The sequence below is a fragment of the Diplotaxodon limnothrissa genome, linkage group LG2, assembly GCF_057381915.1.
Source record: "Diplotaxodon limnothrissa isolate DT_005_m linkage group LG2, D_limnothrissa_male_GT1.1, whole genome shotgun sequence".
Classification (NCBI taxonomy): Eukaryota; Metazoa; Chordata; class Actinopteri; order Cichliformes; family Cichlidae; genus Diplotaxodon; species Diplotaxodon limnothrissa.
The window spans coordinates 3498374-3523106 of record NC_140597.1 but is presented as its reverse complement, the minus strand read 5'-3'; the positions used below and the strand labels follow the sequence as shown (position 1 = coordinate 3523106).

At 38.0% G+C, this 24733-nt stretch overlaps 2 protein-coding genes and 1 pseudogene across 2 annotated transcripts; 2 read left to right on the top strand and 1 right to left on the bottom strand.

The window, feature by feature from the left end:
• Positions 1-3739: 3739 nt before the first annotated feature.
• Positions 3740-5271, bottom strand: LOC146638046 (twitchin-like). Its single transcript, XM_085359924.1, has 4 exons — positions 5229-5271; positions 4752-5096; positions 4317-4655; positions 3740-3831 (listed from the first exon to the last, which is right to left on the bottom strand). Exons 1-4 carry the CDS (start codon positions 5269-5271, stop codon positions 3740-3742), a joined length of 819 nt encoding a protein of 272 aa, XP_085216050.1.
• A 5956-nt stretch (positions 5272-11227) lies between these two features.
• Positions 11228-13016, top strand: LOC146638045 (signal-regulatory protein beta-2-like). Its single transcript, XM_085359873.1, has 6 exons — positions 11228-11270; positions 11418-11732; positions 11822-12181; positions 12532-12660; positions 12750-12793; positions 12885-13016. Exons 1-6 carry the CDS (start codon positions 11228-11230, stop codon positions 13014-13016), a joined length of 1023 nt encoding a protein of 340 aa, XP_085215999.1.
• Positions 13017-22189: 9173 nt separating this feature from the next.
• Positions 22190-23720, top strand: LOC146638044 (signal-regulatory protein beta-2-like; annotated as a pseudogene).
• The last annotated feature ends 1013 nt before the right edge of the window (positions 23721-24733 follow it).

The following is a 24733-nucleotide window of genomic DNA, read 5'->3' as shown; positions in this document are numbered from 1 at the left end:
AGAGGTTTTGAAGCAAGTGTTTTTTAACTTTTTACTGTTTATTTGCTCTAAGGTCAGCTACTAAAATTGAGTCCATTAAAGGTTTTTGTCTAGATGTTTGTTGCTGCCTGTTTTTTAATGGAGCAGTTACCTCATGTCATCTTTCATGGCAATGGCAAAGAAACGTTGTAGAAGCCTACTTGACATCAGTGTGAAATCAATAAACCACCAGCCATTTCTCTCCATGTGGGCCATTTTTATTGCACTCGTTTTTAATGCATTTTCTAACAAATTTAACTCCACATTTTAAAAACACTTCCCAGTTTCTTCCTTGAGGTTACAGCCAGCATTCATCCATATTAGGAGACGATTTGGAGAAAATTAAATGATTGCAGAAAATGGCTGTCAGATATGGATGATTTATTGTCATGTACAGTTGCCTGCACAATGAAATTAGGTAACAAAACCACAAAGTTGTGAAAGTAAAGAAAGCAATATACAAGAAAGAAGAAGAAAACCAATATAAGAATAAAGTTGAATATATCAAATATTCACATTCAAGCTCAACAGAATTGTCCAAACTGTTTTTGCTTTATGTACTATATTTCCCAGAGAAATATAAAGAAAGGGAACTGCTGCTCAAGACTTTTGCATGGTACTGTACATGCATTGCTAAATGTCTTGATGCATGCTCACACGTCCAGGTTAGGAAATCCCAAATAGTTGATTCCGTCAACTGCTGTGGAACTTTGGAAAAGAAAGTGGCGCGAAATGACACGCAGCTGCACTACAGCGATGTTAAAGCAGCAGAGTTTACTTCTACGTTTACAAGACAAATTATTGAAATTAAATAACGATATTCATCGAGTTTAATTATTTTACAATCTAACACAAGTACATTGTAAGTAGCTGTGATTAAAATACCTAAAATGAACAGTAATTAGCTACTCTACTTTTTCAGTGGAAAAGTGATTTAATTACAGTAACGCATTACACCCAACACTGGCCTCACTGCTAAAGAACAAAATGCCCCTAAACTCAACATTCCTCTAAAGTGCAGAGCTTGAGGTATTTGATGCATTTCTTGCAATACTAAACCAGACATAGACAATCAAAAGTGAAAAGTGAACAAAGAGAATAAAAAGATAATATGCTTTAGAAACAGATGAGGTTAGGGAGTGTACACAGGGAGTGTACTTTTGAGTGTCTTCTGTGTTAACCAATCAAATTCCTTTCATGATCTAACCCAACACGCTCAGTTCACCAACTTAACTTGCTGAAAACCCCCGAGAAGGAGCAGTGTCAAGATGGTGGTGTTATGGGTGATGTTGCTTCTTCTTCATCAAGGAGGTAAGTACAAATTTATTCTCTCCATAAATCTGAAACTGGATTATTTTTGTCAAATACATCTGTGAGCATTTATCGATAATATTTTTATAATAATATTTTGAAAACATTTTAACCTAATATGAAATGCTGTTGTGTTTTAACTCAGATTCTCTGGTTCCAGTGAAAATGGTTCAGCTTGGTGAACCAGCAACCTTAAAGTGTGATATATCCAAAGACATCAGTAGTAAAGTATACTGGTACAGGCAGAGTGTTGGGGATACACTTAAATTAATTGTGACACTATATCGAGATACAGAACCTGTGTATTATTCTCCGTTTTTGAAATCAAGATTTTCTGCAAAGAACGCAAACAATTTTAGCAAACTGACTATTCTGGAGACAATCAAAGAGGATGAGGGAATTTATCATTGTGGAACCACAACATGGTGTGATCTTGAATGGAGTGGGACATATTTGTTAGTTAAGCTGATCTAACTCATATAACCTTTGAAAGCCTGAACCTAACATGTGAAGACCTCTATTCACTGAAATCAATACAGCTGTAATCAGTACAGATAAACAAAGACTAAAATATGAATTTAAAAATATATTAATTCCGACTTCAGTTTTTTTCACCAAACAGGATTTCTCCATATGTGAGCAAAGCACAGTAGTATGGTTTTAGCATTAGATGATTTGGAAAGACTGTAGTCACATGTCTCGTCCTCTTTATTTCTGATACTGTCATAGGGCCTGGAAGGGACTCTGGCCCATCTCTAAAAGAGACAGAAAACCATTCACACTCAGATTCACACCTATTCAATTTAGAAATATCAGTTAACTTCTCCCCACTAACTGCATGTCATTGGACTGTGGGAGGAAGCTGGAGTACCCGTGTAGCAGGCACGCAAACATGGGGACAACATGCAAATTCAGCACAATTTGTTCCTGTGAGGCGACAGTGCTAATGACTACACTCTGCTCCCTGTATGTGCTGTGTGAGCTGTATTTATTTATTTTCATTCTCATTCCTTTTCATTCTTACTCTATTTCTATGCAAGTACAATACTGTTGTGATTATTCTTAGTTTATCTTATTTCTGTATATATGTATATTTGATTTTTTTCCTCTTTTTTTTTTTACAGTTTTCACCTTTGAGGACGATATTTTGTCCCACTGTATACTTGATGGGTTGACAATAAAACACTTTACTTGTTATGTTAGGGTTAGGTCTCATTCCAAAATGAATTAAATTCATTTTTCACCTTAAAATTCTGAACACAACACCCCATAATGACAAAATGGAAAAAAAAAAGTTTTCTTGAAATTTTTGCTAATTTATTAAAAATAAAATACAGAAATATAACATGTATGAGGAGTAGTAAGTAGAAAGTAAGTAGTAGTAGTAAAGACTGGTGTTCAAAATGGCAGAAGAAAATGAATTTGCTGCATAATCTATCATATACATTCATAACAATAAAGACAGAGATTGGTGCAAAAGTACAATAACAATAAACACAAAAATATAGGTGTGGTGAGAATAAGGCATGGCGGGACCACGGAGTGTCATTCATGTTTTGAGCCATCTTTATTTACATCTCACCACAACAACACACCAACCCCTGAGTCCCCCGTGTTTTAACACGGCGGGCGTGATGTACTTTATTCGTCAAAGGAGATGTAACACAGAATATAGCATAGAATAACTAAATGCATTAACAATATGATACAATGTTTTTTATGACCAAATTCATTCAAATCAATGAAAATTTTAATTGAAAATTTTATATTTTTAGTGCTAAATAAAAAAACAACAGCTGATTCAAGGCGGTTTGCGAGAGTTGTCATTTTGTATGTTACAGCAGCGGCCCGGTACCGGTCCGTGAGTTGTTTGGTACCGGGCCGCGAGAGTTGAGGCTCAGGTGTGAAATGTCTGGTTTTCAGGGTTTTTATCGGTCTTCAGCGTTATTTTGTTATCGTTTTAATCGTTAACTCGGTTTCCCTGGGTCTTGTCACGTGTGTTATGAATAACTTTTCTTTTTTTCGGTACCAGTACTAGTTTTATTTTGTTGTATTTATCCGCGACACCTTAAAGGCCGGTCCGTGAAAATATTGTCGGGCATAAACCGGTCTTTGGCGCAAAAAAGGTTGGAGACCGCTGTGTTACAGTTAGTCAAATATCCTACTGTTAGTCTCACAGCTACAGTGAGTAAACAAAAACCAGTCCACCAGATGTATTATGCTATGACATGGGCCTTTTATATGTTTTCATTAATGAAGCATGCCAATATGAGTATAAAAAGGAATAATTTCATAATCAGTTTTATTAATTCATTGGATTAACCTTTGTTGTCTACAATGTTTTCTTTGATATTCTGGTTCCAAAAATCATGAATGTTCTAAATTTAAGAAAGCAAAGCAAGAAAAACCTTTAGTGTCTGGATAAAATAAGAACTGCGATCACAATCACACAGAGAGCCAGCAGCATGCCGAGCACAATGACAACCGGGTCCCACTTTTGTCCTAAAATCACAAAACAAAATACACTAAATTCTTTCATTCTCATTTATAATTTGTAAACAGAAAATATTATCAAATGTCATGAAAGAAACGCTGAATAGTTTTTACCATAAGTGGATTTCACTTACTAATAACATTTTAAGTCAGTCTCTGTGAGCCATGACATGCTGATAAATGTGGAAAGCATTAAGAAATTAATTCTGGGCTTTTTATTAGGTTTAGAAGTTTAAGAGTTGTATGCCATTTAAGTCCGCAAGTCCACAGGTAACAGTAGCAAATCAAATATTACATTTACATTAATGCATAATATAAGAATTACAGATATTTTTTAAAGTCTTATCAAATGATTCCCTGAAACATAAAAACAGTTTCAGTGAAGTGAATTAACATGTAGGAAAAAAATCAGCAAAAGATTTTAGACAATTATAAGTGTGACCATTTAAGATCTCTATATAATTAAACAAAGTAATTTTAAAAAATATACATACCTATCTCAACCACAGTTCCTTCACCAAACAGGATCTGTCCACATGTCACCACGGCACAGTAGTACGTCCCAGCATCAGATGAGTTTGTTACAGTTTTGGACAGACTGTAGTCACATCTCCCGTCCTCTTTATTTCTGAGACTGCCGTGGTAAATGACGCCTGGATGGGATTCTGATGCACCTTTAAACCAGTGCACTTTGTCTTCATCTGGACACTGATCTGTGTCATCTTTGTTCTCAGAGAGGAGCGAACACTGCAGAGTCATTGTATCTCCCAGATGTACTGACTCCACGTCTGAAGTTTGTTTCACGGTGACAGATTTCTGCAGCGTTTTTGTATCTGTGTGAATCATAAAAAGACACAAAATAGCATTAACTGTAATTATTTGGGCTTAGAAGCAGATATGACAAAAACAGTCAAATTAAAATACGTTACCATCCACGACCAAAAGTGTGCTATTAAAAAATTCCATTATGTATGCCCTTCCTCCTTGGCATAAGTAAGTTGCTTCATCTTCTTTGGTTGCATTTGTTATGGTAAGAGAATAGATATCACCCACTTTTGTGGCATTGAATCTTGAGTTGTTAAATGGTCCCTTTAGTGATATTTTGTCAAAACTTCCTGAGGCAATTGTTTCAATCATGTTTCCAAATTTCAGCTTATACCAGTAAGACAACCCAACATCATCCCTAGGGATTTTACATGTCAGAGTCACATTATCTCCAAGTTTAGTCACAGTTATAGAGCTCTGGAAAGGATCCTCATCCCCTTCGGTCAAAGCTAAAAAAAAAAACAAAAAAAATACGGTATCAGTTAGATTCGAACATGACAGGACAAAGCACCTTAAATTTAACAAATATTACTCAACCCTATATCGCAGTGTCACATGTTTCAGTGCAGAAGTAAACTTACACAATGTACTTAGAAGAATCAAAGAAAGCAGCCTTCTGATCATTGTGGTACCTCAGCCTTCTCTCGCACAACTGATGTCTTCCAACTCAAAGGAAGACTTGGTCACAAGATAATCAGGGGGTACGAAGTGGAAAATACAGTCATTGGCTGAAACACAGAAAATCCACTTCCTGTAAAATTTTACAAACCATTTTAGTCAAACTTAGCTGTACAGTTTGTTTTCACTGATTATTCTCCAGCATAATCTGTATTTTAAAACCTAAATTGTACATAGATATAGGTTAAAAATATATATACATTGAGATTAATGTTTTATCATTGAAGCAAAGCAATAGCTACTAATTCCTACGGTTATAGATTTGGCATTGAGGATTGTAATTACTCCAAAAATTGTAACACAATGCATGATTTCATGATAGTCTATTCTCCACTAAATCTCTTGATTTCTTCCTCTCGTAAAAATTGCAAAAGTGATCTGAATACTTTGATTTTGGTAGTGATAAAGAAAAACCTTGTATTCTTAGTCTGTTTTTAAAGACATCTTCTCATCTAGACAACCATCAAATTCAGTATTTGAAAATGACAGTTTTATCAATTCTTTGATCAGAGGTTTTAAAGGCTGAAATCAATCCGAGACCCTCAAAACATCAATGACAAACAACTGACAATGTTTTGTTTTTTTTCATCTAACATTGCATTGCAGACAGGTACGTGCATTAGAAGAAGCCTTAGCTTATTGAGCAATTCTCAATAAGAGCCCGCCACACAAGTGGTGTCCTCTTTTAAACTCATCAACCACAACATTAACGCCACTGACACTGAAACCAGGCCACATACATACCAGCCAACTACAAACTGCTATAGCCCAAGCAAACCCCTCATGGCAAAGGCAGTCAACAATTGCAGCATCCTCACCTAGAAGATGCACTAGCCCCAGTTTATTTAGCACTACCACAAAAACTGCTCAACAACATTTTGCCCAGCATTCAAACTCAAGCATTCACAGAACGCACTGGAAAAAGCTTGATCCACAAATAACCCATTCTGGATCCGAGACAAGTTGCTGCCCCAAGTGGAGAAGTTTAAAATATTGAGTTCATGAGTAAAGGGATAATGGAGCAGGAGATTGAGATATAAACCAGGGCCACATATTCAGCAATGCAGAAACTATATTAGTCTGTTGTGGTGAGGACAAAGCTCAGTGTGAAAGCGAAGCTGTAAATTTACTGGTCAGTCTATGTTGCTGCCCTCGTATGTTCACAAGCTCCAAATGACTGAGATTGTAGATAGGGTCAGGACCAAACCATTTAGGAGGGGCTTCGAGTAGAGCTGCCAATGTTCTACATCAAAAAGAGCCTGTTGAGGTAGTTCAGGCATCTGACTTCACTCCCTCTTTAACACCTCCTGGGTGAGATGTTTCAGGGATTTCCTACTGGGAGGACACCGTGGGCAAGATTTGGGACTCTGAAACTCTGGAGAGATTTTTCTCTTTCAATTGGTTTAGGAATGCATCTGTGTCCTCCTGATGAGCTGGAGGACTTGGCTGAGGAGAGGGAGGACTGCTTGTCTCTATTTAGACTGCTTCTATGCAATCCAAACCTGGATAAGTGGCATAAAAAACTTAGTTACAGTTATTTACAAGCCAAACCAGTAATTACCTTTTAGAAATAGGGAGTAGCACATGGTAGGGAGGAAAATCACTTGCACCTGGGTGTCACTGGCTTATTGTTGCATATGTTTGTTTGGGTTTTTTATTGCTCAATCAAGAATCTACAAAAATTCAAAGAAGTCTCAAATTCCGACAGCGGCACATACATGAACTGTTTATGTGTGGAAACATAGTGCTTAACGTAGTGCTTAACAGGTCAGGAGCAAGGTTATGAAGGACCATGAAGGTGAGCAGAAGACGTTTTGTATATTATCTGGAATTTCACAGGGAACCAGTGAAGTTCCTGAAGAACAGAGGTGATTTGGTAATAATGTAAGCAACAGAGTTTTGAACAAGTTTAAGCTTATGGAGGGATTTTGGGGGGGGGAAACCATGCAAGAGAGAATTACAACAGTCAATGCAGTAGGTAACGGGACTATGAACAAGAATGGACGTAGACTGAGGGGAAAGAGAAGGACGTAATCGGGAGGGGGGCGCAGAATAGCACGGGAAGGAGCGCAATCACACAAAAACCACACAGTCGCTAAAAGGTCCGCAAAATCCTCTTAGCCTTTACGTTGCTACCAGCCTGTTGCTCGAGCCGCCGTACCGCGACGCTCGCACCGGGGGGGCTGGCGCGTCAGACACGGCCGTTTTGATCCCATGGCTATCCAGCCGTAACGCTCCTCACCTGCGGCACCCAGAACCTGAAAGACAAGACAGGAAGAAGAAAAAAAACAGCATTCCCCCGCAGGGTGGGTGGATGTCAGAAATGTTAGCCCATTAATTCCCTGCAGTTCTTTTTCAATTGAACACTAATTTGTTCAGCACTTTCTTGTCTTTTATACAAAGTACCAGCACAATTAGACCTACTACACAAAAACTGCTGCTACAATTAAAATGGATAGCTATAAGTGCTGATAGATGATAGATAAAAATGACAGCTCTTATTTGCTACTTGTTTAAAAGAATCATAAATTAGTTGAAATGATTTTCAGTTGAATTGAGAAGAAGAGCAGGAACATCTGGCCCAGCAAGGTGACAAATGCTCTGTTGCCACCTGCTGGTAAGTTTTTCATTCTTTTAATGTTATTCCACAGTGATTCTTGAAGAAAACAATTACAAAATATATTGCCTAAATGAAAAATTATACTTTCATGTAAATCTCTCTGCTTTGTAAAAATATTAGATTATGAAAATAAAAAAATATGCATTTGTTAATCTGTCAGTTAAACCAGTAAATTATTAATAAAGACCACCGCTGCTTCTGTTTCTTGTTTCTTGTTTTATTTCTATGCAGAATCTAAATGCATTTTTACACTTCATTAAAAAAAGTAATTATAAAGATGACCTAACACTCTGCAATTACATTGTGTTTGTCATTGTACAATTGTCCTGTATTCGTAAATGCCACCATACCATACCTAATCGTAAGATTCGTAAAGCCCACTTGTTTGGGCAGAAGGAACCAAACATATGTGATATACCACCAGGCCCCAGTGACTCTTCTCCATGTATCCTAAGACTGCTTTGGTCACTAATTTTTAATCCTATTATTACTGACATGTGTGGACAATACATGACTTCAGACTTTAAATCTTAAATCAGTTCCCTGAGGTAACCATCTTATCACTACGATACCATCTCATCCTCGTCAAATTAAATTTAACTGCCTTTATTATTATTATTTACATTCTCTAGTGATAAAAATATGTCACATTAAAAGTGAATTTAACAAATGGTAATGCCAGAAAGGGGATTCTGTCCATCTGGATGTAGTGTTTTTCATTCATCCAAATCAATGTTTTCAGTCTCACAGTCTGATACGTGTATACCATAGTTTTAAAAGATGTGGGACACTGTGTAAAATGTATATAAAAACAGTATGGGACATGTTTACCACTGAGTAGCATCCTCTCTTCTTTTAACAACAGTTCATAATTGTTTGGGATTTGAAGAGACCAGTTGCTGGACTTGGTGAAAGTTGCCCCATTATTGTCCAATAGCTGTTCAACAGTCCTGGGTCTTCTTTGTCATATGTTTCAGAGCCAGTTTTTAGTCAGCCTCCTGTCAGAGAGCACAGGGTTTTCCAAAATGTATGTGCAAAACCTGCTATCCTCTCAGCTTGCAAAGCACCAGCCTTTGGTAATGAAATATGGAAATTCCCATTAGAAATACAAAAAATATACATTCCAGTAGCTCGGCATCAATCTGGCTTTCAAAGACAATAGCCAACTGTCATTTCCATAAGGAGAGGTCATTGGAAAGAATGAACAGAGTGTTGATAGATGCTTGGCTCTTAGACTCTGATGGCCCATTTCGGCAGAAGGGAACCCCAGCTGTGAAAGCGATTGGAGCAGGACCTCGAGCCGAGACGCTGGTAGTGGAGATAAAGGTGGCGTGAATGGAGCTTGAATGATGAGAGGAGGAAATATGGAGGAAGTGGGGTGCACAAAGGCATTTCAAAGGAGAAAGACAGGTGCATAGTTAAATTTAAAGTATGTGTCATGAATGCTGATTGGTGAAAAATTTTTCTCCAGGCAGAGAAGCTTTGTTTAGTGGTGGATGTCACGATCCTGAGTCATTTGACCCAGTGTTTTGAATTTTCTCGTGTTTTGATGTCATTTTGTATTATGTTTCATGTTTAAGTCCTCTTTGGTAGTCTTAAGTTGATTTTCTAGTGCCTAGGTCGTTTCTGTTTAGATTTAGATTATTTAGTATTTCCCCCTTGTGTCTTTGCCCTCTGTGTCTCCCTCTGTGTGGCTGTGATTATCTTTGTTGTGAGTTCTTGAGACTTGCTTCCCTCATGTTTCATTCTGTTCCCTGTCATGTTATCCATATTTCCTCAGTCATGTCTCCGTGTGTCTGTCTGCGGCTCTGTGTGTGTGTTCCCATTACTCCCTGTTTTACTTTGTCTTTTAATACATTACGTCATATCTCTCTTGACTCTCTTCAGTGTACCCTTTCAAATAAAGCCGTCTTCAGCAGACAGTTCAGCTTCTTCACCTCTTTTCAGCAGATAGTTCCTTCTTCAGTTTTTTTCAGCAACACTTCCACTACATTTCTGCTACATGGCATCCACACACCATTTTCACAGGAAATAAAACTTTTTCTAGTACACATCTATAGTTTGTTTTCATTGCATGTGTGGATTGGATGGGTTGTTAATGAGATCTGGTGGGAATTCTATATCAGTAGTACCTTTAGAAATGTGATTACTTAGAAAATTAAAACTTATACACTCCCAGTCAAAAGTTTGGACACACCTTCTCATTTAATGTTTTTTTATTTTTATTTATTTACATGACTATTTATATTGCAAATGTAAATAGTGATAATAAACAAAAAAGTGTGAAATATCTCAAAACATCTTTTATATTTTAGATTCTTCAAACTAGCCACCCTTTGAGTTGATTACTGCTTTGCACACGCTTGGCATTCTCTCGATGTGCTTCATAAGGCAGTCACCTGAAATGGTTTCCCAACAGTCTTGAAGGAGTTGCCAGAGATGCTGAGCACTTGTTGGTCCTTTTGCCTTCACTCTGCTGTCCATCTGTGTGTGTGTGTGACATCAAACTACACTAATATCCAACAGTTGATTCTGTCTGTTCAAGAGACATAGGAACTTTTCAGTGTTCACTGTACTCTAATTCTCACAAGACAAAATAGAATAGAATAGAATAGAACAGTATAGCCATTTATTGTCATTGTACATGTACAACAAAATTGTGGGTGCTCCATACCAGCTGTCCCAGAATAAAATCTAAATAGTAGACAACAGGAATAAACAGCAAACAGGAGAAATATATACAATCAAGAGGAATATATGCAAAATACCATTAAAACACAAAGGCACACATTAGATTAGTTACAAAGTTACAAGTTAAAAAGTGCTTGGAAGTAGTGCAAAGAAAAGATACAGTCTGAACAGAGTCAGTTTGGTTTGCTATGTAATTTTCATATGTAATTTGCACCACAAATTACACATAAGTTCTGGTTTTGAAGAAAATAAATCATGCTGTGTGCTGTTCAACACTACTGAAGAACAAAATGTTATGGTCCCTCAACTTAACATTTCCCTGAACTGCAGAACTTGTGGTGTTTTAGGCAGTTTTTGCAGTACATATTAAACCATACATAGAGAGTCAAAAAAAAGGAAGTGAACAAACATTGTAACAGGAAATGAAAAAAGATCATTTGTTTTAGAAAAAGATCAAGATGAAATTGGTGTCACAGGAAGTTTATTTTAAGTGTTTTCTGTGTTAACCAATCAGACGCATTTTATGGTCTAACCCAGTGTGCTCATTTCCCCTTCGTAACTTACTGAAAAACCCTAAGGTGCATTTTCAAGATGGTCGTCTTATGGATTACATTGCTTTTTCTTCATCGAGGAAGTAAGGGGGGATTTGTTTCTGTTTGTTTGTTTTTTGTTTTATCTGACCATCTGACCAAACTGAACGTGTTATTTATGTTGAATAGATTCATATATAGATAGACATAGAGATAATAACATAAAAACTGAACGTTTTCTTTTACAGCAGATTCTCTGGTTCCAGTGAAAACAGTCCATGTTGGTGAAACAGCAACATTAACATGTGTTTTACCAAATGAAGAGCTCGGCAGCAGAAAGGTTCAGTGGTACAAGCAGAGAGTCGGGGATACTCTTAAATTATTAGTGTCACTTTCTGGAAAACCTTCTTCAGAGTTTTTTCAGTCAAGATTTTCTGCACATAATAGTAAAGATTTTAGCAACCTGACCATTTGGAATGTAGCCCAAGAGGATGAGGGAATGTATCACTGTGAAATAGACACCTGGATTAAACTTGAATGGAGTGGGACATATTTGTTAGTAAAAGGTAATGAACTGACCAACTTTTACAAAATTATTAAATGCCTCTGAGAATGTGGTGAATAATTTACTTGTATTACATTTTGTATTACACAGGAAACACTGAAAGGACATCAAACTATATTGTTGTACAGCAGCCGACAGAATCAAATCCACTCCGTCCAGGAGACACAGCAACTCTTCAGTGTTCAGTTCTGACAAATTCTGAGAACAACACATGTTCAGGACATCATAATGTTTTCTGGTTCAGAGATGGATCTAATAAATCTCTTCCAAACATCATCTACACTCATGGAAACAGAACTGATCAATGTGAGAAAAGATCTGACCCTCAGGATGGATGTGTTTATCGCTTCTCTAAGAACGTCAGCTCCTCTGATGCTGGGACTTACTACTGTGCTGTGGCCACATGTGGGGAGATATTATTTGGAAATGGAACTACACTGGATGTTCAAGGTATCTGTGCCTGATTTTTAAATCAAGACATATAATATACATAAATCAGATAATATTTATCAGAATCAGAATCAGAAAGGGTTTTATTGCCAAATGTTGAGCAGGTTTACAACATTAGGAAATTGCTGCGGTGCTTCAGTGCAAACATACTGTCATAAATTACGCTTAAATAGACATGAAAACAAAAATAAGAATAAGAATTAAAAGTGCTAAGTAGATAGATATATACATGTTACATATACATTTATATTTAAGTACCAGTAATTAATACACGTTTTTATTTCACAACTACTGTAATCTTACTATTAGGCAACTCTAATTTTGTTTTCTCACTTTTACTATTGTTGCAGAAAGCAGTGCATCATCACAGACAGCCAGTACAGTTGTTTTTGTGCTTTGTGCTGTCATGGGTATAAATCTCATTGTTACTGCTGTCCTCATTTACTTAACCAAAAAAACCAACAACAGTGATCACAAAGGTAATTGAAGTTACTCACAGTTCACTATAAACAAAATAAAAGATTCTTAAATTGATATTAACTTGTTGTCTTTCTGTACTATGATCAAGCTCCTGTCCTGCAGAAAAACCTTAGTGATCAGAAAAGACAACAGGTAAAGTATTAAATGCTACGATTACTCTCACAAATATGAAAATTAAAAATAAATATTAAAGGTTAATAAGCATTTTTACATTTTTGAATAGATTAAGGACACACAGATGTTTTCTGCTGTTGTCTTTGCCGTGATGGAAGCTGATATTTGCAACAAAAAGGATGCAAAGGCAGCAGAGAAGCAGCAGATCTACACCGCCATCAAAGCTTTTGGGCTGGATTAGATCTACTTACTCTTGCTTGGTATGAAACAATCTACAGTAGAGGATTTTTTTCATCTTATAGATAATGCGCTTTTATGTGTTGAAATTATGCTCTAGTTCTTTACATATACACTTGCATACACATCTAAGCTGCAAGATTCCTACTGTAGTCTGGTCATGACTGTTTTATTTACAATCTTATGTGCTGTCTTTAATAAAGCCCAAGTTATCAAAGTAATTATGTTAAAAATGGACATTACTGCACCGGGGGTGTGATTAAATGGGTGCCCACATAATTCCCCTACTTTCTTTCCTGTCATGCTAACAACCCATTCCTTTTTAATTAACATTTCTGTAAATTACTGCAAGGTTGTTGTAAAGTATTAATGTAAATATTATTTTCAGGGTGATATTCATGTACCAGGAAAAGGTAGCCAGTAGCCTACACAATTTCCTTAGGGATTAATAAAGTATTCTGATTCAAATTTGATTCAAGGGTCACTTAATTCCAGAGCAGCACATTTTTTGGAACCTTTTCTGCTCGACCATCTCTGATTTGCATAAAAAATGTTCATCTTTCGGCACATAACAATTGCTGTGAAATTTCTGAAATCAAACAACTGTGTAAACATAGTTAAAAGAATCAAGAGCAACCTGATTAAATATGTTAAACATGTCAGAATTTGAATATGTAGAAAAAGTATTTTGAGATTGAAACACATTTAGTCTTCCACTGTTTCCACTGAAAAAAACATTAAAATACCTGCATAGAGACTGTAATAATAAACTATTAATGGAATGGTAAAGTTTTTATCATGGTGTTTGTGAGAAAGACCGTCTTTTTGTACTGTAATCAGTGTTTATGTTGAAATAAAAAATTACTGCAAGAAAATCTGTGTTCCACTGCATATCCTTGATCAATGAGACATAAGATTTTCCTTTCTCTTTGTATGCTAAAACCTGTTAACCAAACTTGACTATTCCCTTTTTAACGTCATCCAACACTGCTATCATTTTTAACAGCTTTTCTTTTTTTCTTTTTTTTTTATTAAAAGGTTACAAAGCCCTGCTTGGCTTAACATATTGGTCCTTCATCCCGTCAGTGTTCTGGAAGGTTTTATTGTTAAAAATTGTTGCTCATTGTCTTTTGGTGTCTTTTGGCCAGTTGTGCTTCAGATGGATGTTCAGTTAGTTACCTGTTGTTGTTAAAATTGGGGCGGCAGGGGGAAGGAGGGGGATGCAACACAGTCTCCCTGTAGTGATCACCCAGCAGGGCAAGGATTCGTAGCACTGCATAGTTTGTCTAATCTATTATAAATAATAACATAACTGTCTGCTCCTGTATTTTATTACATGTTGTAATAATTGTATATATAACATTCAAGAAGTTTTCACAGGTTATCACTTGTTCCACATGTGTCATGTTATAGCCTTATTTCAATGGATTAAATACATTTTTACCTCATATGCTATGACAAAATGAAGAAAGGCTGCTTGAAATTTTTACAAATTTATTAAAGCAATTAAACTAAAATATAACATTCAGTGTAGAAGTTAAAGGTTTTGTGGTGCTACATAGTCTGTCTAATATATTATATACAATAATAATAGACACTGGTGCAAAAGCACAATAACAATCAATACAAATATAAAGGTAACAGTAATGTCTGATAATATGTGGGGTGTAGATATACAGTGTTTTACATGAACAGGCAGACTTTTATACTTTGTGTAGACTTTACAGGTATATACCTAATTTTGTGGCACAGAATATGACATACAACAACTTAATGCATTAACAATATGACACAATGAGTATATGAAAAAAAATATATGTATCACACAGAGAGTCATATATCTTTCTGTCAGTCTCAGAGTTAGAGCTTGTGAGCTCTGCAAAAAATGTGTCATCCAGAGCATGTGTTATGCTCAGACATGTGGATTATTGATTAATGAAACATGCCAATATTAGAATAAAAGGATATTCTGACAATGACTATTATAACTTCAGTATAACAGGCCTTGATTGAACTTTGGTGCTTTGGTGCTCTAAAGCAAAGAAAAACCTTTGGTGTCTACATGAAATAAGACAATAATAAATAAGATAATAATAACAATAACAATAATAATAATAATAATAATAATAATAATAATAATAATAATAGGGCAGCAAAGTCTTTCTGTGTGGAGTTTGCATGTTCTCCCCGGGTACTCCAGCTTCCTCCCACCGTAACAAAGACATGCAGTTTGTGGGGATAGGTTAACTGATTATTCTAAATTGCCCATAGGTGTGATTGTGAGTGTGAATGGTTGTCTGTCCCTGTGTGTTAGCCCTGCGACAGACTGGCGACCTGTCCAGGGTGTACCCTGCCTCTCCCACTATGACCCCCAGCGAACCTGAAAAGGGTAAGTGGAAGCGAATGGATGGATTGATGGATAATATTAATAATAATAATAATAATAATAATAATAATAATAATAATAATAATAAAGTAAAACTCTGAATACATTTACTGAATAGGTTTCACTGATTAGTAATATTTTGAGTCAGTCATAAAATTTTGCAAAAACTTCCTGAAGTAATTGTTTCAGTAATATATCCAAAATTCACTTTATACCAGTAAAATAAGCCAACATCATCCCCAGGGATATTACATGTCCACTTTAGCAGAGCTGAACTGCAGTAAAGTGTTTCATTTCAGTTAAGATTGTAATTATACTGAAAATTGTAATTCAATATATGATGTCAGGATACTGTTTACTCCACTTGGCCTCTTGGTTTTTATCTCTTTTGTCCTCACTCATTTTGTTTAACTGTTTCATAAATTAAATGCATCAAAAAAATTTAAAACCAAATATGTATATTTGGGTCCTCGGAATCAGAGATCCCCTCTTTTTGTTACAGTGTGGTATTCAAACTTTTAAAACTGATCTGAATATTTTCTAAATTGATTTTGGTCAGACAAAGACAAACGGCCTGCATTTGTATAGCGCTTTACTTAGTCCCTAAGGACCCCAAAGCGCTTTACACTACATTCAGTCACTCACACATTCACACACAATGTGAATGTGTGCAGCATTGCAGCCACAGCTGCCCTGGGGCAGACTGACAGAAGCGAGGCTGCCATATCGCGCCATCGGCCCCTCTGGCCAACACCAGTAGGCAAGTAGGGTAAAGTGTCTTGCCCAAGGACACAACGACCAGGACAGAGAGCCCAGGGATCGAACCGGCGACCTTCCGGTTACAGATGCGATTCCCAACCCCCTGAGCCACGGTCGCCCTTTGTAATCCCTCTTTGTAATCTTGCTGCATCATTTTGAATCAACTGAGATTTTTCGGGATTTTTTAGGACATCCTGATAATAAGGCATTACAGTAGCCCAATAATAAATGCATGAACTGTTTTTCCAGCTGTACTTACACTGCTTCTCCTGTGATCTAAACCTTTATAAGTGGCAGAAAAGGAAAGGATGAATGGATACACTGAGGCAACCAGATAATTTTGATATATAACAGCCTTATTTACAAGCTAAACCAGTAAGTACTTTTTAGAAAGAGGCAGTAACACGTTTTCTGCAGAAACAGAGAAACTTTGACATGACTGCTGCATGTACAGGAACTGTTTACATATGAAAACAAAAATGTTGCACTTAGGAGCACATCAAAAAGCTAACAATGGCCAGTGCACACACAACTGTGCAAAGATAGTTTAACCGAATTGACTTATCCTTTTTCATTTCAAAGTGCAGCGGTATTTGTACGTTAGTGCCTGTGAAAGAACAAGCAAAGCCACATGTGGCAGCTGAACTGTGAGATACAGGCCGCGGCTAGCTACTTCTCTGCAAACCTGTTTACTCCGAACACACAAGTATTTTGTTATCTACAGGATGTGTAGCCTGTTCACAGTGTTACGACTTTGTCTTTCATGTCGACTTGCTGATTGGGTGCAGGCACTACCCACAGCTAGGTTGCGGTTACAAAAAGATCAAATACAATAGTTTAGCGCAAAAGAAGTGGACAGTCCTCTCTCACGTATGCCTTAACAAATGTGTGTCACAGCACACATGCAACATGCCACACATAGCACACAAGGACACTTTGTATGCAACTGTCTGCACCAGTAGCTTTCAGAATATGATATTAAATGGCACCCTAGCCTTCCTCTCTCATAGATTCTCAAACCCATTAATTAGGGCAGGCACAATTCAGTTCTGAGTACAAAACAGGAAGCGATGCTTTATATAAATTTAGAGTTTTTGGAAATCCTGATAAGGTTTGCAAACAATAACCCCCATGCACAGACACTAAAAATCAAAGGAGAAAAAAATCCTGTGTGGATTCAAACCAGGCAGCCTCATCACTGCTGAATTTTCCATGCATCATTTGTTTCGCACAGCTTGTGAAACAAAAAGCAAGGAATCAGCCACAAATGACTTTTGTATTAGTTACTTGTTTATGATTTTACCTCATTAACATTACTCCTGCTTCTACCACAAAAGCTGGTTCTACAATTAAAATGTAATAAAAGTAATGATGAATACTCTTATTTGTCAAATCAAATCAAATCAAATCACTTTTATTGTCACATCACATGTGCAGGTACATTGGTACAGCACATGTGAGTGAAATTCTTGTGTGCGAGCTTCACAAGCAACAGAGTTGTGCAAAATACAATAATGTAAACAAGCAAAATACAAGAATGGCTACATCTGAAACTAATAAATATATGTACAATATATAATAGTATATGCATTTCTGGATGTGTATACTAAATATTTTTCTACGTGTGTGTGTGTGTGTGTGTGTGTGTGTGTGTGTGTGTGTGTGTGTGTGTGTACACATATTTTACAAATTAAATAGAGTAAACAATAAATAAAATATATAAAATAAAATATACAGAGTGAGACATGTGCAAAACAGTGGCGTTACTGTACAGTATGGAGTGCATAATGTTAAAGTTCCAGTAGTGAAGCTGAGGTGTCTATAACGTGTTCATCAGTCTGATGGCCTGGTGGAAGAAGCTGTCTCTCAGTCTGCTGGTTCGGGACCGGATGCTGCAGAACCTCCTTCCTGATGGAAGTAGTCTGAACAGTTTATGGCTGGGGTGACTGGAGTCCTTGATGATCCTCCCCGCTTTCCTCAGGCACCGCTTCCTGTAGATGTTCTGGAGGGAGGGAAGCTCACCTCCAATTATCCGTTCAGAGCACCGCACTACTCGCTGGAGAGCTTTGCAGTTGTAGGCGGTGCTGTTGCCATACCAGGTGGTGATGCATCCAGTGAGGATGCTCTCAATGGCACAGTGATAGAAGGTCCTGAGGATGCGGGGGCTCATGCCGAATCTTTTCAGTCTCCTGAGAAAGAAGAGGCGCTGCTGCGCCTTCTTCACTGTTTTGTTTGTGTGTACTGACCACGTAAGATCCTCAGCCAGATGTACTCCAAGGAACCGGAAGCTGCTCACTCTCTCCACAGCAGCGCCGTTGATGGTGATGGGGGTGTGTACTTCTCTGCACCTCCGGAAGTCCACTATCAACTCCTTTGTCTTTGCGACGTTGAGGGTGAGATGGTTGTCTTGACACCAGTGGGTCAGGGCGCTGACCTCCTCCCTGTAAGCCGTCTCATCACCATTGGTGATAAGACCCACCACTGTAGTGTCGTCCGCAAACTTCACAATGATGTTGGAGTTGTTAGTGGCTGTGCAGTCGTAGGTGTAGAGTGAGTACAGGAGAGTACACATCCCTGTGGAGCACCAGTGTTCAGTGTGATGGGGGATGAGGTGATGCTGCCCAGTCTGACCACTTGGCGTCTGTCAGACAGGAAGTTAAGGATCCAGCTGCAGAGGGAGCTGCTCAGTCCTAGATCCTGCAGTTTCCTGTCCAGCTTCGAGGGAACGATGGTATTGAATGCTGAGCTGTAATCTACAAACAGCATTCTCACATACGTGTCTCTCTTCTCCAGGTGTGACAGGGCAGTGTGTAGTGTCAGGGCTATGGCATCATCAGTGGACCTGTTGTGGCGGTATGCGAACTGTAGAGGGTCCAGTGAGTCGGGTAGTGCAGAGCAGATGAAGTCCCTGACCAGCTTCTCGAAGCATTTGCTTACGATGGGGGTCAGGGCTACAGGTCGCCAGTCGTTCAATGAGGAGATGGTGGAGGATTTGGGTACATGGACGATGGTGGCCATTTTGAAGCAGGCTGGGACTACAGACAGAGAGAGGGAAAGGTTGAAGATGTGCGTGAACACTCCAGCCAGCTGAGCCGCGCATGACCTGAGGACGCGGCCGGGAATCCCGTCCGGACCAGTAGCTTTGCGTGCGTTCACCTTCCTGAAGCACTTCCGCACATCCTCCTCAGACACAGTGTGCGCACTGACGTCATCCGCGGTGCGCACACTGTCCGGTCTCATGGTGTTCGCTGTGTCGAATCTAGCGTAGAATACGTTTAGATCCTCACACAGAGAGGCCGTGGTCTGCGGTGTGCTGGTTTTCCCTCTAAAGTCTGCGATCGTGTTTAGTCCCTGCCACATACTCCGAGGGTTGTCAAACTGTTGCTCCACCCTGTCCCTGTACTCACGTTTGGCTGCTTTGATCGTCTTCCGGAGTTGGTAATGTGCGTGTTTGTAGTCCGATGTGTTCGCGGAGGCAAAGGCGGTGTTCCGTGCCGCCAGTGCCGCGCGAACATCTCCGTTAATCCAGGGTTTTTGATTTGGGAAGGATTTAACTGTTCTGGATGGGACGACATCTTCCACGCATTTCCTGATAAATCCACAGACTGAGTCTGTGTATTCATCAATGTCCCTAGCAGCCACGTGAAAATTTCCCAGTCCGCGTGATCAAAACAGTCCCGCAGCGCAGACTCCGATTGGTCCGTCCAACAGTGCACCGCCCTCCGGGTTGGAGCTTCCTGTTTCAGCTTCTGCCTGTAGGCGGGCAGGAGCAGGATGGAGCGGTGATCTGATTGGCCGAATGGGGCGCGGGGGAGGGCTTTGTACGCATCCCGGAAAGAGGTGTAGCAGTGGTCGAGTAGCCGATCTCCACGAGTGTTAAAATGGATGTGTTGGTGGAGTTTGGGTGAGACTTTCTTCAGGTTTCCCTTATTAAAGTCTCCGGCTGTGATAAACGCTGCCTCTGGGTGTGCGGTTTCCTCGCTGCTGATCGCGCTGTACAGTTCCCTGAGTGCTCGGTCAGTGTCGGCTTGTGGGGGAATGTAAACAGCTGTAATAATCACTGCTGTAAATTCCCTCGGTAGCCAGAATGGCCGGCACTTAATCATCAGGTACTCCAGGTCCGGTGAGCAGAAGGATTTGACCGGGTGCACGTTCGCATTTGGTGCTGTCTTGTGAGCTAAAGTGAGCTAAAGTAATTGAACAATATACATCCATACAAATGTGTCGATCTATCAGTTAAACCAATGAATGAATAATAAATGAAGACATTTTGAGGTAACAGATTATCTGTACTGTTTATTCATTCTAACGTCTGTCAGCAAAATTGTGCCAGTTTAGGGTTTTATTGATAAAACCCTATAGCGCTTTTTCTAGTCCCTAAGGACCCCAAAGCGCTTCACACTACATTCAGTCATTCACACACAGGTGATGAAGCTACATTGTAGCCACAGCTGCCCTGGGGCGCACTGACAGAGGCAAGGCTGCCGGACACAGGCGCCACCGGGCCCTCTGACCACCACCAGTAGGCAAACATGGGGTTAGTATCTTGCCCAAGGATATTTGGCATGCTGCCAGGAGGCAGCCTGGGATCGAACCATCGACCTTCTGATTAGTGGCTGACCGGCTCTGCCACCTGAGCTACAGCCACCTATTATTCTAGATGCTTATGTACTTTGTTGCAGCGGTAATCATAATTTATCTTACCTTATATTGGATGGTAATGAAAAAGAAACTTTACCCTTGGAGCTTTTGCCAGTTGTCCACTGGGCTGGTTTTGAATGAGGATAAATTTTGAAATTTTGGCACCACCGCTGTTTCTCCCACCTATTTCATGTGTTTCTATAAGTACTATGTAAATGCATTTTTACACTACAGGATATCGGCCAAGACATGGACATGTTATGTCATAGATTTCCCACTGAAGCAGGAGCTGAACGTAGGAGACACACCTTAGTATTAATCCTGGAAATGCTGCAGATTATCGATAAAGATGTCTGGCATTTCTTCTTAACAAAACTGAGGTAACCAAAGTGGATGGATAGAATTTTATTACTTAAGTAATAAACTTAAGATAATTAAGTGTCTGCTGCTGTTTTCTATGAAATGCTCTACAACTTGCATATTAGTTCTGTCTTTGAAGAAGCAAAACCATTTAGTATTTGTTCATCCTGCTCTTCAGCTCTTCCGAAGAATAACATGACATGGCCTTGCACCAATGAAACATGCAGGTTGCAAATTTTCTCTAAAGTGCAGAGTATAATGTATTTGAGATATTTCTTGCAGCAAGTAGTACAACCAGGAATAGAACTGCATTTTACTGTTTCTGTGATTAACTTCTCCTATCAGATAGTCAAATGTGAAAATTGATTAATCTGAAATATTCAGAAAACAAGAAAAAGAGTTTTTTCTAAAAAAATTTCTAAATATGTTTTAGAACGTTCATGTGGGGAGGTAAGTACACATCCAGTGTGACAGGAAGTGTACTTTTAAGCCTGCTCTATGTTAACCAATCAAATACATTTTATAGTCTAACCCAACATGTACAGTTCTCCTCTTAGACCTGCTGAAACACCACAACAAAGGAGCAGTGTCAAGATGATCATATTATGGGCTGCATTTAACATTATGCACTCCATACTGTATATAAATGCCACTTGTTTTGCACATATTCAACTCTGTATATTTTATATATTTTATTATTATTATTATTATTATTATTTTATTTTTATTTTTTTTACTATTTAATTTGTAAAAATGTGTATACACACACACACACACACACACACACACGTAGGAAAATATTTAGTATACACATCCAGAAATGCATACACTATTATATATTGTACATATATTTATTAGTTTCAGGTTGGCCATTCTTGTATTTTGCTCGTTTGTGTTGTTGTGTTTGCACATCTCTGTTGCTTGTGGGGCTCGCACACAAGAATTTCACTCGCATGTGCTGTGCCAGTGTGCCTGCACATGTGATGTGACAATAAAAGTGATTTGATTTGATTTTTTTGATTTGATTGCTTTTTCTCCATCAACGCTGTAAGTGCTTTTTTATTCTGATTATATGTCTGAAATATAATTATTTATGTTGAATAGATTTGTGTGTATATACAATAACAAGAGTATTTTTAAATTTTGAATTATTTTTGTCTCGTGATTTTTTCTATGTTTTGTTTTCACTCAGATTCTCTGGTTCCAGTGAAAACCGCTCATCTTGGTGAAGCAGCAGCTTTAACATGTGCTAGAACTACTAAAGAGATCAGCAGTAGAGTCCAGTGGTACAAGCAGAGTGTCGGAGATGCTCTTAAATTAGTTGTTACATTTTATGGAACTACACAACCTGTTTATACTCCAGAGTTTCCTGAATCAAGATTTGAGGCAAAAATTGATAAAAATTTTGGCAACCTGACTATTGTGAAGACAGTCCAAGAAGATGAGGGCTACTATCACTGTGAGCAAGGCAGTTGTGTTAGTGGTGAATGGAGCGGGATGTATTTGTTAGTAAAAGGTATTCAACTGTTCTACTTTTACAAACATTTTAAAAATCTCTGAGCATGTTTTGAAGAATGTCTTTGTGTTTTGTATTACACAGGAAACACTCAGAGGTCATCAAACTATATCGTTGTCCAAAAGCAGATGGAATCAAATCCAGTCTATTCAGGAGACACAGCGACTCTCGAGTGTTCAGTCTTCTCCGATTCTGAGAACAAGACGTGTCCAGGAGATCATAATGTTTTCTGGTTCAGAGCGGGATCTCATCCAAACATCATCTACACTGACGGGAAAAGACATAATGAATATGAGAACAGATCTAACCCTCAGAAAAGATGTGTTTATCGCTTCTCTAAGAGCGTCAGCTCCTCTGATGCTGGGACTTACTACTGCGCTGTGGCCACATGTGGGGAAATAATATCTGGAAATGGAACTATACTTAATATTCAAGGTACCCGTCCCATTGATTTTTAAATTAATCCATATAATATGTAAATTATATAATATTTAAGTGCCAGTATGTACAGTGACAATTAATTAATACAATTTTTATAACTTTGAGGTAACATCAAACTTGTTTCAGGAGACACTCCGTCGTCACAGCCAGGAAGTACGATTATTTTTCTGCTGTGTGTGGGTATAATATTGTTATAGCTGTCCTCATGTACACATTCAAAAGAAACAACAATGATCATCACAAAGGTAATCAAAGTTACTCACAGTTCGCTACAGATCAAAAGTTAAAAAATCTTACATTTGTATTTATTGTCATCTGTCTATTCTGTAATCAAGCACTTGTCCAGCAGAAAAACTTTTGTGGTCAGAAAACACAACAGGTAAAGTACTTAATGACAGCAATATCCTCAGAAATATGAATCTTTTATGGTTAAGTTTTGATCGTTCCAATATTTTTTTTCTTTCTCCATTTCCCAGAATAAGGACACATGGATGTTTTCTGCTGTTGTCTTTACCATGATAGAAGCTGACAGATGCGAAATGAAAGAGTCAAAGGTGGAGAAGCATGAAATCTACAAAGCTGTGAAGCCCTTTGGCCTTGAATAGGTGATCAAAAGCATGACTGCTTATAGTTAATAAGATTTTAGTTTTGTTGTAGTTGTGTATGTAAATTTGCATATCCATGTAGATCAGAGCTGAACTGCAACATTGCTGTATTTCTGACTGAATATTGCATTTTTTAAATCTTATTTCTTATTTTTATGTCTTGGCTTTAATGAAGCCCAAGAAAAACAAAAATATCATCTAAGTTCTAAACACATCAAAGTAATTATGTTGAAAATGGCCAGATGTGACGTAATAGATGCTCACAGTGGCCTAAAGAAGCAATGCAGAACGATTTTAGGAGAAGATATTTATTCTTTAGATGCTTAATACATGCATATATTTATAAAAATAATATAAAAAGTATTAATAATGATATAATTATAATTATAATAATATAAATACTATGTAAGAAATTGCAACGTTTTATGACTATAATAATGATGTCTGTGAAAAAGAAATTCCTTATGTACTGTAATCAGTCTTTATTCAATTTAATTATATTTTATTTATTTTGGGACAAATCACAAGAGTTGGAGCACACTTTGTGTTCATGGATATTTCATCTGGGCCAACGGTAATCACTGATTACATCCAGAAATGGAACTTTTTAATCAACCAGCTTCATCCTATAAGTCCTGGGATTACTCTTGAATGGCCCTTGTCATGAAGGACTTAAGCTCATATCAGGAGCACCCAGAGGAGGTGAGAGTGGACAGATGGCCCATGGCACAGAGAAATTTGAAATTCATATCCATTAAACCTCATCATTGAACAAGCTAACCTGCTTTAAAATGTCATTTTTGAATGTAAAAATAAACATTTATCCTTAATGAGCTAATATATAATAAGGTTGCGGTGCCATTATAAAGTCTAAATAAGCAATTAAAAAAGTATTTTAAGCACATTTATGTATACGGTGATTAAGATACACTGTAATCCCTAACAGTTGTCCTAGCTCATAACTAATAAGCTCATAACACTCAAATGTCGTTTTGTAGTTGAGCAAACTATAA

Bases quoted from the DNA above. Each gene is read 5' to 3' on its own strand.
- LOC146638045 (XM_085359873.1), top strand. From the start codon at position 11,228: ATGGTCGTCTTATGGATTACATTGCTTTTTCTTCATCGAGGAA. The intron at 11,733-11,821 runs GTAATGAACTGA...TGTATTACACAG, and splicing joins GACATATTTGTTAGTAAAAG to GAAACACTGAAAGGACATCA. The intron at 12,661-12,749 runs GTAATTGAAGTT...ACTATGATCAAG, and splicing joins CAACAACAGTGATCACAAAG to CTCCTGTCCTGCAGAAAAAC.
- LOC146638046 (XM_085359924.1), bottom strand. From the start codon at position 5,271: ATGATCAGAAGGCTGCTTTCTTTGATTCTTCTAAGTACATTGT. The intron at 4,656-4,751 runs GTAACGTATTTT...TGATTCACACAG, and splicing joins CACACTTTTGGTCGTGGATG to ATACAAAAACGCTGCAGAAA. The intron at 3,832-4,316 runs GTATGTATATTT...TTGTGATTTTAG, and splicing joins AGGAACTGTGGTTGAGATAG to GACAAAAGTGGGACCCGGTT.